Here is a 12,023-nt window from a genome sequence, read left to right as displayed (position 1 = left end):
CAAACTCGTAGTGCCCTTCATGTGTGCGAAATGTCGTCTTGTGAATGTCTCTATGATACATTCGGATTTGGTGATAATCAGCACGAAGGTCCAACTTAGAAAATACTTCTGCTTGTCCCAATTCATCTAACAACTCATCAATAGTAGGAATGGGAAAGCGATCTCGCATAGTGATTCCATTGAGTGCCCTGTAATCAACACAGAAACGCCATGTAACATCTTCCTTTTTTACTAGCAACACCGGTGAAGAATAAGGGCTGGTACTTGGGCGAATAAACCCAAACAAAGTCATCTCTTCAACTAGCTGCTCAATAACATCTTTTTGAAAATATGGATATCGGCAGGGTCGTACATTGATTGGAGCAGAACCTGGCTACAAGAAAATTCGATGATCGATACTCCTGTGTGGTGGCAAGTGTTTTGGCTCGTCAAAAACCGTAGCAAACTCAGTGAGTATTCCCTTTCCGGCCTCTGGAAAATGCACCTCCAAACTGCTCAATTCAGTGGTATTTTGACTATAATCTTCCACTATTGCAGTAAGGTGATACAAGTCTTTAATGTCCTCTTCACGCAATAAAGCATGAAATTGAGTGAAAGTTAACTGATGCGCAGTCACCTATTTCGAACCAGCCAATTTAACTACACTACCCTGCCAATGAAACTTCATTGTCAGCTCTTTATGATCATGAATACACGGTCCCAACGTTTCATTGAGACCACATATCGGTAGTATGAAGAGATCAACCACAAAGCGATGGCCTTGCAAAACCAAGACAACCCCCTTGCAAATCTTTGAGCACAATAAAAAGTTCTTGTTACCCATATAGACCCTGAAACGTTTGGTCTCTTCCCACGATAAGTTCAATCGAGCCGCCAACGATTCCTGAATAAAATTATTGTTGCTGCCCATATCAATGAGGACCTCCAAGGATTCAGTACCATGTTTTGCCATAATATGAAAGAATCGAGAATTCATCGAATTTGAAAGCGAGTTTAGACTCACTTCGTCTTCAGCCGTCTCTGCGAGTTTGTGATCTTCAGTGTATGTACCTGGTTCACATTCATCCTCCTCTTGGCCACTAGCATTCTATTTTTACATTTATGGCCAAAGTTAAATTTCTCATCACGATCTTGTAGTTCAGCAGGAGAGAGTCTCTTGATTGGCAATGTCGGGCTACTTGTACTAGACGTAGGTTGCAACCCAGCTGAACCAATTGCAGTAGTTCCTGACTTGGGGGTAGCACTGTGAGTTGAAGAATTTCCTTGAACCAGAGTAGAAGTTCGAGTAGACCACCCTGTTCGAGTACTTTCTGTGCGTTGACGATTGACGAAATCGTCATTGCAATCCTCAAATAGTTGTGCCTTAGCCATAGCGTCCGCCAAGTCCACCGGTTTTGCCATAAGGAAGCTTCTTCTAATCTCCAACTTTAGACCCCAAATAAAGAAGTTCAAAAACACGGATTCGGCCACCCCAGTTATCCGCAGCATGAGCGATTCGAATTCAGCCCGATACTGAGAAACTCGTCCCATTTGAGTCAGCTTAGAAATCCTTCCCAAAGGATCGTCATATATGGACGTACCAAACCGCTGTGTCAGAGCCTTAAGAAACGACTCCCAATCAGTAATCGCGCCACTCTTCTCCATCCATTGGAACCATGTTGAAGGAGCACCATCCAATTGGAAAGCTATTACCGACAACCGCATTGCATATTCCACCCTGTGCAAGTCAAAAAACTTATTAATCTTGTAAATCCAATCTTCTACATTCAAACCATCAAATCACGAAACCTTGACCCTGAGTGTTTTGAGGATTGAATTCAGTTTGCGGCAATCCAGTGCACCCTCCGATCACCTTCCCGTTGAACGACCCCCATCCTGAGCTACGCTTCCTTTCTCGTCCACATCGGTCATCGGCGGAGGCGGCATCTGAGCCGTGCGTTCCTCTGTCCTCGCAACATGTTGGTCCAATAACGCCGAAAACTTCTCAAATTGCTTCTCCAATTGAGCGTCTGAGTACTACTTGAAACTGAGCTCCATGGATTGAAGCATTGCTGTAATGCCCCGAATTCTCCGATATGTTTAACAGCGTGAATAATAGGCCGGGAGGGCCATACTTGCTTAATTATGTTATTAATTGATAAAATGCATGTATATGTTGATTATATTAAGTTGTGATGTGAAATGCATGCATGTGAGTCCATGTTTTTAACCACAAGGGTGTGATGGTAATTTGGCCCGTTGAGGGTAAATTGATTACTTGTTCGCATGTTGGTGATATAATTTGAGACCACATTATGATGTGGGTTTGTTCGAGCTATTCGGCATGAGGTGATCATTAAGTATTAAAGTAGCGGTTTAGTCATAACGGGATTAAGATCGAGGCTCGGGGTGAGTCTCGGGATGTTTTAATGATTAGAACGTCGCCAGGAGTAAAAGGGTAACGGGATATGAATTATTGGTGTTTGGGAATTTTGAGAATAACGGGAATTGGAGAGCGTTAATTAAGATTAACGAAATAGGTGAAAGATGACGAATTTACCCTTAGGGAGACATTAGAAGCTTTTGATGACCTAGGGGTATTAAGGTCTTTTTGCTTGGGTTATATATGTTTCAAGAGGCTGTAGAAAGTTGTAGAACAAAAACAGAGCAGCTTCTTCACCTTCCCGTACATCCATTTCCTCTCTAACTTTCTTTGAGGTTTTTGGTCCCAAGTTGAGGTAGCAAGCTAGGAATCAAAGCTTGGAGGTTGTGGACTTAGTTCATCATCTTAAGAGGGTTCAAAACTAGTTGGAGGTAAGGAATTGTCCATGAATTTCAGGTGTACTCTGTTTTTCCTTTTTGTTTTCAGCTCTAGAATTTGATGTGGAAAGTTGGAATCAAGGGGAGTTTTTGGTGTGTGTGTGATTGGGTTTTGGTGAGGAGGTGATGTAGGTGAGGTTTAGAGATTGAATTAGATGTTTTGGTGAGGTTTGGGATGTGTTTGGAAGGTTGGTTTCAAGAGGAATCGCAGGAGTGGAGTTTCAGTGCAGCTGCTGGTCTGAAGCTGGCGCCCCAGCGCCAGCCCTAGCGCCCCAGCACTACTCAGGGCAGAGAGCAGCCCTCTCTGTTTCTGGGACAGCGCCCCAGCGCTGGTGGGTGGCGCCTAGGCGCTAGGCCAGTTTCAGGAAGTGTTGATTTTAGGGTTCGGGATGGTTTTTAAGGCTCGGGGGTTGGTTTCTTTGCTCCTTTTGAGTAGTTTGAGAGTCCCGAGAGTGGGGGATTGGTCCCGGGAGTGTGATTTAGTTTGTAAACCATTCATGGATTTGTTTTATTAATGGTTTCTAATTGGCTATGATTAGGTAACCGCTAAGGAGTTTAAAGGTTGATCGTTCTCAGGGTCGTTCTTTAATTCATTCTAGCTCGAACCGGAGGTAAGAAAACTGCACCCCAGATATGACATGCGTGGACATTCATGAAGCATGTTGATTGTGAGAATATGGACATGGACTGAATATAGAATGCTTGGCATATGTTGCTCATTTGTGCATGGTACTGGCTTATTAGTCAGGTTTGGCAATGGTGCTAGTATCAACTGTGAAGCTGTGACTTATTAGTCAGGTTCGGCGGTGGTACTGGGCACTGATCATGTTGAGCTGACTTATTAGTCAGGACGGCCTTAGCGTGTGTCACGCAAGCCAACAAGATTTGATCAAATCAATTATCAGCATTGAATGGCTCAGAGAGCATTAATGCCAGACCGACCCCGAGGGTCGATGAATGAATTAAGCGCTTGGAGGCTGGTGGCTTACTTAGCAGCCACTCTCCCACCTGAATTAGTGACATGCGTGGCAGTCACTCAGTACGGTTACCAGAACCTGTTGAAGGCTAGTGGCTTACCTATCAGCCACTCTTCCATTTGAATTAGTGACTTGCTTGTCAGTCACTCAGTGTGGTTTATCAGGATCTCATGTGGTGTTTGCTCATTTGTTAGAAAGCTTTATGCTCAGTGTGGTTATAATGATAATCATTTGATAATGTTTATATAAAGTGTTATGTTTTCTTGCTGGGCCTTGGCTCATGGGTGCTATGTGGTGCAGGTAAAGGGAAAGAGAGGCTCACCTAGCCTTGAGTGGAGAGCTGATGTGGTGGTGTGTACATATGCAGCCGCTTGACCACCACGGTCAAGGTGTTCTCAGAGGAACTAGGGGGTTTACCCTATTTTTTTTGCCGCTTAGGTCGGCGGGATTGTAACTTTTCAACAGTAATGACCATTTTGTACTGAGAACAACTTGTAAACGTTTTGTTTAGCTCTGCAAAGCAGTTTGTAATAAAATCTCCATTTTCTTTTTATTGGTTTTATATCTTAACCTGTTAGTTACACTTAGAGCACGTTTTTGACCAAATGACTCAGGTAATGAGTCAAATTTCCAGTCCACCGTTCACCGTAACTGTTCTGGGGTAGCCAAGGCGTTACAATTGCAGCAATGTCTTCATTCTTCATGGTGAGTAAAAGTAATGAAAGCACCAGTAATACACAAGTTGCACTCTTCGAGTCAGTGCCCAACTCCCACAAGCAATTCAACTTTTCATTCCAGATATATTTTATGGTTTCAATTACACGTACTCAAACCAGAGAAAGAGAAAGAGGGAAAAAAAAAATAACAATACTAACAGAAAAGGAATCCCTTGCTGCCTCTCTCAACGCCCCTCCATTCTAACAAACTCCTTAAGCTAGCTGGGTCTCACGCGCAATCTCTTCTCACGCGCAGAACGTCCGTCTCCATGGCAGCCATGTTCTGTTTCTCCTTTGTTGGTGTGGTGTCCTTCAGTAGCTTCTGCTGGGCTTTCAACTGCTTGAGCCGAGTGGTCAATCCAGTCCTGGACTCTACTCTGTATTGCTTCAGGATCCAAAGATATTGGGCCGCTGTCTTGGGCTGGTCCAGTGTTAGTAACAAAGATTTTGGTGGAGAACTAATCAAAATAGAGGAATCCATTGGTTGAGTTGGAGTAACCTTAGTAAGCACAAACAAAGTGGAGGAATGGGGTTGAGGACATTAAGATTAATCTTACTTTGCTTGGTAAACAAGGGTGAAGGTTGATGGTGAAAGAAGAGGGACTGGTGGAAATTTTTTTTAAAGCTAGATATCTCTCGTTGGGATCGTTTTTGGATGCTGAGGTGGGGAGTAACCTGAGCTTTGTTTGGCGAAGCATATGGGAAGCAAAATACCTTCTGAAATCTGGTCTTCGCAGGAGCATTGTTGCTAGTCGAGATGCTTCCGTACAGTTGGACCCGTGGCTGTTTGATGAGGAAAGTCCTTTTGTTACTAGTAGGCATCCTGCTTTGGCTTACAAATCAAGTAACTCATTGATGCTTACTGATCGTATGGAGTGGGACTTGGAGATGCTAAATGACAAACTGGATAGTAGAGATACAAAGCTGGTTCTTTGGACCCCTATTAGTGAGAGAATGGATAAAGATCAGTGGTATTGGAGTAAGGAGGAGTCGGTCTGTACACAGTCAAAAGTGCTTACAAATTGCTTCAAGTTATGCAGGGGCAGTGGACTCAGGAAGGAAATTTTGGCTTGTGGCGTGATTTGTGGCAATTAAAGATTCCGCCTAAAGTCAAGAATGTGTTGTGGCGTGCAGTGTCTAATTGCCTTCCGACAAGAGTCCAGTTGAGGACAAAGAATGTTAACGTTGATTTGCACTGTCCTCTATGCAATAAAGATCATTATGCATGTGCTAGTTAAGTGCGAGTTTTCACAGGCTTGTTGGTTGAAACTGGGGTTGAACTAAGGAGTGATATGTCTTTGGTATTTGTTTCTTGGTTGCAAGAAGTATTCTCTTAGAGTGATAATGAATTAAAAGCGGAAGTGGCTATGATCTGTTATAACCATAAATGATTTCGTTTGGAACCAGAAAGCTCCAGTGGTACAAGAAGTAGTGACATTGGCTAAGCTCAACTTTGTGCAGTGGACCACCGCTCAGGAGAAACGGGTTCTGTCTTCAGGAAGTGTGAATAACTCAATTAATAGTAATCAAAGGTGGTCTAAACCTCAACGAACGAGAATCAAAGTTAATGTTGATGGTGCTTTCACAATGAAGCTACGCATGGTTTTGGGGTTGTGGCAAGAGACTCGAATGGGTCATTGGTGGAAGCTTTCCAACATAGTAACTCGGGTAAGTACCCTCCTGATATTGAAACAGATTGTCTCAATGTGGTCAAAGCTATCAAAAGTTCAAGACATATGGTTTCTCCTTATGGGTATATTTTAAGTGACTGCAAGTTATTACTTTCTGAGTTGTGTAATATGTTTATGTTTTGTAAAATGGTCTGCGAATAAAGTTGCTCACTCCTTTGCAAGAGCTTCTTGTTCTGATGCTAATCATGTTTTTAGGGGGACTGATGCTCCTGCTAGTTTGTTATCCTTGTTGATGGAGGAGGATTCAGTTTAATGAAGTTGATATTTTTTATTCAAAAGAATAAAAATACACATGCATTTGTAATGTTTGGGTGCATATTTTATCGTTACTCTTTTTACTCAAGTATAAATCTATGTATAAAAAATAGACAAAAATAGGTGTTTTCGAGTGTAAACATAGCTTAGTTCTAAATATTCTACCAATGTGTAAACATTTATATTACTCTGATTTAAGTACCTAAGACATTTTGATGTAAAATTAAATACCGATTCATAATATTCTGATGAGTTTATACAATCATTTTATCGACCACAAATTTGACATTATTGATAAATAAAAAATGGTAATAGTAGTATTTAGTAATGCCATTTTTGTAAAGAAGACACATAGATTGATTGATATTGAAGATGAACAATCAAAGTCAAGTTAAAGGAGGTGATGGATCCATTGGTGTAGGACAGCAGGAGAACCATACCAAGGTCTCGAATCATCGTCTGAACCCACAGGAGAGTGGTAAACCCCTTCCAAACTCACATTAAGAGCTCCTTCTAGATGTGCTGATTCTTCTGGCACCACTCCATCTCCCCACACATCTGCCTTTCCACAAACCTTACTTACACAACAACAAGTACTAGTCAATAAGATTAACACTGCACACCTTATACATCTCAATAAACTTATCAGAAATTAGTAACTTGTTGAGAAATAAAATAATCCAAACCCAAAATGAATGAATAACGACCCAATAAAATAATAGACGAACCACTCAAGGAGACCCTTATCCGAGCTAAAACAAAAGTGAGTCATTCTGATTAAAGAAGGGAATAAAGTAGTAAAGAGATCATCCGATCAAGAAAAGCAAAAAGGAATTACAGTCCAAAGATTATAACAACAACTAGTACTAGTCAATATGATTCAATACAACACATCTACTACATCTTAATAAACTTATCAGAAATTGTTAACTTATTATTAATAATTACCTGCTTGTACCCCTGCCCGACAAACCGAGACCTGAAGCTCACTTTTCCACCATTCATGGAGTTGCCAAAGAAAGGAGCACCTTCAATATACCTAATAATAATACTAATACTAATAAGGTTTCATTCAATGCTTTTGTTGTACAGAGAAATAGAGAGAGAGAGATAATGTTTAACATTACCTGCCGGCAATACATACGTATTTCAAGTGTGGAGTGTAGACAGCTTTTGAGCAATGGTATTCCACGTAATTGAGGAGTCCTCTAGTTTGATCAATAACGCCTTTTGGAGGTGGCCTGATGAATAATGAATAGAGAGAAAGAGATAAAATGTAACATTTGGGTTTTGTTTCTCCAATAACTAACTTAACGGTCTTTGTAATCAAGAACTTTTGCTGCGGTTCTTGACTTCTTATTTGAGACAGACTTTACTATAAAAGGCTCTAGTCTTTTTCCTTTTTCTAAGAGACAAGTTATATTTGAGAGATTGTTTTCTGACCTGAGAGAAAGAGTGAAAGAGTTTTGTGATGCTTTTCACTCAACAGAACAGTGAGTGTGTAATCTCATTGACATTGATAGTGGATTTTCATGGAGGTTCTCTAGACTGGATGTAGGACCAGTATAAATTTCGGTTTGTCACTGCTTTTTACATTTCAGTTTTTGTGTGTGAACAGATTGTTGATCTTGAGGCTTAACTTACAACTTAACATAAGAAAGAAAGAAAGAAATGGGAAAGTTACTTACTTACAGGTGGGGGGTTCCAAGTGTTAAGAGCAAGGAAATATGGGACACCCCATAGTCTTGCATGTACACACGAGCAAGCCATCCTCCAGCTGAGTGCCCAATCACCGATAAACTCTCGCCTAAAAACATAACCAAACAACTTACAAATATGAAATTGTAATACAATACAATAACATTATTACTACTATTACATCTCTCATTCCATAATTTACCTTGGGACAGCTCCTTAGCCTCTTGTATAGCTTGGTCGACCCTATTCAGGTACCTGCAATGCAGAATGAGAATATTAACACAGGTCCCTTTCTAATTGTTTGTGTATAATGATAACAAAGACAAAAAAAAAATTTTCCCTTTGGAATTATAATTTTGTCTCCTAGTTTTTTTGTGTTGCAAATGTTTTTACTGAAAAATTATAACTTGAAAACACACCCTCTTGTTTTTTTTTTTATTTGGTTGTGTTCACTCAAAAAAGAATGAGTTTATACAACAGAAATCAAATAGTCGATAATGAAAATAAGTATTTGTCATAACACACAAATATTATTATTACCAATCGAGAACAGGTCGAGGGCGGAGAGTTCCGCGCCAGTAATTGGGGTCGACCAAACCAGCAGCATTGCGGAACCAGTCGAGCCTGGACACCTTAGCCACCACACTTGGTATTCCATGGTGTTTCAGAGTCAGCTGTAAGTTGTGGTAATCACCCGAGTTGTTTCCCAATCCCTGAAGTGAAAACTCAAATCTATATAATGTCAAACTAACTGAGCCAAATCACACAATTATATCAGTTGAAATGACAAAAAAGAGTAACTAACGGGAAGAATGACGGCAGGGCGGTGGTTGGAGGAGGATGATTCAGCTTCAACACGAGTGCTACTATAGGAAGCCGACACTATGGAGAAGCAAGATGAAGAAACAATAGCCATTATTCCTTGTTTTACCACAACTTAGCTTACCCACGAAAGAAATGACAGTACAGTTTCTGCATAGAAGAAGAAGAAGAAGAAGAAGAAGAATGATAAGTCTCCATTGCACCACGTTGTCTCTTCAGATACAGATAAGAAGAGTAAGAAGAAGTACTCACTCTGTCTCTTCGCCTCATTTCTCGACACAACTCTACAACTCTCAATTTAGACCAGTCAGTCCCACTCCCACACATATATGATCCAAGCTCTCCCACGACGTCGTTTTACATTTTATATTTTAAGTTTTAAATTACATTATCCAATCCATTTATATATATATATGTCTAGCCCTTGTAATAAACAAGTTTTTAAGTTTTAACCGACTCATGCGCTCCTCTGTTCTTCTGTTTTTGAAATCAGTCCAGCCCAGCCTAGGCCAGGTACACGCAGAAGAAAAAGTAAATAATCCCATTTTTCTCAACATAAATTTCTTTTTCAGTTATGCTCAGTTTTCACTCATTTTTAAAGTTCTCTGTCAGTTTTAGTCACTATACTTTGGGTACTTTGGGTTGGGAGAGTAAGAAAAGAAAAAGTCTAATTCTATGTTTTGAACATTTAGGAAAACAGAAAATAAATGAAATCAAAATGGACCCTTAAGGTGCTTGATGAAATGTCACGCTTACAACATTTTGTTTAATGAATTGTTTATGTGATAATTGGGTTTCGCTTATGAATTTTGTTAGCAGTTGCATATTGTTTTCTTTTCAAAGTCTTGTTCAGCCATTGACGCTGCTGTAATTCTGATTTTTGTATGTGTGTGTATCCAGATGCCCCTACATGAGCAGAGTAACACCTAACAGACTGAGTAATAAACTGACCTGCTTCTCTCCCTATGTCTTTCTCCCTTGCTGATATGGGAATGGCAGTAGCTGCTCTTCCCGAAGCAGTAGGAGGAGGGAGTTTGGTCCTCCACCATAGTTCTCCAGAAAAGAGTAGCAGCCCCAGGACACCCAAGCCTGCGTATAGGGTTTTGCTGCCTCTGCGCAGCCCCAACAAGTCACGTACTGTGCTTCCACCTATGAAACCCAAGTCCTCTGGTTGTTCTCCTCATATATCAACTAAAAAGAAGAAGAGGAAGAGTGCTTCCTCTACCACTCCGGATTGCACCACTTCTGATGTTCTGAACTTAATGGATTCCCTTTGTCTCCCCGTCTCTCCTGACATGTACACTTCTTTTATAAGAGAATGCACCAGCTCTGCTCACTCCCATCGATCTGATGATCTGCACGCCCATATCAGGCGAAGCGGCCTCCGGCAACCACCCTTATCTTTATTGAATCGCCTCCTCCTTATGCATGTCTCCTGTGGCCATTTAGACATGGCCCGCCATCTGTTTGATGGAATGCCCTCAAAAGATTTTAAGTCCTGGGCCACCATCATAGTTGCTTATCTTAACAGAGATGATTATGAGGAAGCCATGAATTTGTTCCTGAAAATGGTGCACCATGTCAGCATGCTAGAATTCCCTGCTTGGATCATGGTCTGCCTGCTCAAGTCGTGTATATGCAGGAGTAATATGGATTTAGGGAAACAAGTTCATGGCTGCTCCTTAAAGTTGGGCCATGCTAATAATTTGGTTCTGGCTAGTTCCTTGATAAACTTTTATGGGAAATTTAGGTGTCTGGAAAGTGCCGACATAGTGTTTAACCAACTAGCCCATCATAATTCACTGACATGGATTGCTAGACTGATCAACAACTCCAGGGAAGAGCTCTTCTTTGAAGTATTTAGAGACTTTAGGGAAATTGGAAAGTCAGGAATTAAGAAGAATGCATTGATGTTTTCTAGTGTTTTGAAGGCAGGTGCGAGAATGCATGATCGTGGGCAATGCGGTCGACAAGTTCATGCAAACGCCATCAAACTTGGATTATATACAAACGTGTATGTGCAGTGTGGGTTGGTTGACATGTATGGAAGAAGTGGTCTTGTTAGAGATGCAAAAAGGGTGTTTGAAATGTGTAGTGACAAAAGTAGTAACGCATGTTGGAATGCCATGATTGGTGGTTATATACGAAATGGGTTATATGTTGAGGCCATTAAGTTCCTCTATGAGATGAAGGCAACTGGACTGCAGCTTCAACCATCTCTGCTAGATGAACTGAGGATTGCTTGTGGTAGTAATACTCATTCCCTTGAAGAACTTTACCCCACATTGAATGCTTAAAGCAACACTGGTTTTTGAACAAGCAAATAAAAGATTGAATACCAAAACAGAGAATGAAGTTAAAATTTGGGATAAGAAAGGCATTGCAGCTATTACCCTTGTTATTGTTAATAGATTTTAGGATCATAAACTCGAATGGCAGAATCTTGGCTAGCAAATTTAGTACCATTTTGTATATATCAATCAACAGTTCACTGTCTTTTGTTGGGATCAAAGATTTACATATAGTCGTCTATTGTCAAACAAAATGACATTTGGTGATTGTTGTATTTATTGTCAAACAAAATGACATTTGGTGATTGTTGCATTTCTCTTTTTGGGGTTCTTAAGATTAAGGATACAATTCATCAATATATATTAGAGTTGTTACTTGCTACGTTGAACGGTAATGGTAAACTTCACTCTCCCTCATGTTGGTGTATGTATTGTTCTAAGACACAACTTGCTTAAAACAATTTAAGTTTTATTTCATGCTCTAATAAGTCAACCAACCAGTCAGGGAGGGTGAAATTTAAGATAGGGGGGGCAATTTATGATAAAAATTTCATTAGTAGGGGAATTTGTAATAAAATTTTCATTAGTGGGTCATTTTAGGCTTAAATGATAAATTTATATTAGTATTATATATATAATTACATAAATTTAAATATTTAGTGGGCAGCTGCCACCACAATGGTATGACTGCCTTCGTCATATGAGTTACTCTACTTGTCATGAATTAGTTTTGAGATGGAATTCCATGTGTCTTACTAAAATTCTCACTTTATA

General features: G+C 40.3%; 2 protein-coding genes across 5 annotated transcripts; one reads left to right on the top strand and one right to left on the bottom strand.

The window, feature by feature from the left end:
* Positions 1 to 6,648: 6,648 nt before the first annotated feature.
* On the bottom strand, positions 6,649 to 9,302 carry LOC133803369 (uncharacterized). Of its 3 annotated transcripts, XM_062241383.1 has the most exons (8): positions 9,211 to 9,302; positions 8,942 to 9,108; positions 8,677 to 8,849; positions 8,339 to 8,391; positions 8,131 to 8,245; positions 7,566 to 7,679; positions 7,387 to 7,477; positions 6,649 to 7,012 (listed from the first exon to the last, which is right to left on the bottom strand). In XM_062241383.1, the coding sequence occupies exons 2-8, from the start codon at positions 9,050 to 9,052 to the stop codon at positions 6,830 to 6,832; spliced, it is 840 nt and encodes a 279-aa protein (XP_062097367.1). In that variant the 5' UTR covers positions 9,053 to 9,108; positions 9,211 to 9,302; the 3' UTR covers positions 6,649 to 6,829. The 3 variants fall into 3 exon arrangements, with proteins under 3 accessions (XP_062097367.1, XP_062097365.1, XP_062097366.1); XM_062241381.1 differs by having other exon boundaries at positions 8,131 to 8,391; XM_062241382.1 differs by lacking the exon at positions 9,211 to 9,302 and having other exon boundaries at positions 8,131 to 8,391; positions 8,942 to 9,188.
* A 91-nt stretch (positions 9,303 to 9,393) lies between these two features.
* On the top strand, positions 9,394 to 11,631 carry LOC133803368 (pentatricopeptide repeat-containing protein At1g31790-like). 2 transcript variants are annotated; one of them, XM_062241379.1, is made up of 2 exons: positions 9,394 to 9,489; positions 9,859 to 11,631. In XM_062241379.1, exon 2 carries the CDS (start codon positions 9,924 to 9,926, stop codon positions 11,253 to 11,255), a length of 1,332 nt encoding a protein of 443 aa, XP_062097363.1. In that variant the 5' UTR covers positions 9,394 to 9,489; positions 9,859 to 9,923; the 3' UTR covers positions 11,256 to 11,631. The 2 variants fall into 2 exon arrangements, with proteins under 2 accessions (XP_062097363.1, XP_062097364.1); XM_062241380.1 differs by having other exon boundaries at positions 9,396 to 9,471.
* The last annotated feature ends 392 nt before the right edge of the window (positions 11,632 to 12,023 follow it).

Source organism: Humulus lupulus, chromosome X, assembly GCF_963169125.1.
Source record: "Humulus lupulus chromosome X, drHumLupu1.1, whole genome shotgun sequence".
Taxonomy (NCBI): Eukaryota; Viridiplantae; Streptophyta; class Magnoliopsida; order Rosales; family Cannabaceae; genus Humulus; species Humulus lupulus.
Note: the sequence above shows the minus strand (reverse complement) of the source record. Positions and strands in the feature narration are given on the sequence as shown.

Coding starts and splice junctions, on each gene's coding strand:
- LOC133803369 (XM_062241381.1), bottom strand. CDS start 9,052: ATGGCTATTGTTTCTTCATCTTGCTTCTCCATAGTGTCGGCTTCCTAT. Junction 8,850..8,941: donor GCCCTGCCGTCATTCTTCCC/GTTAGTTACTCT, acceptor TTTTCACTTCAG/GGATTGGGAAACAACTCGGG. Junction 7,680..8,130: donor ACACTTGGAACCCCCCACCT/GTAAGTAAGTAA, acceptor ATTATTCATCAG/GCCACCTCCAAAAGGCGTTA.
- LOC133803368 (XM_062241379.1), top strand. CDS start 9,924: ATGTCTTTCTCCCTTGCTGATATGGGAATGGCAGTAGCTGCTCTTCCC.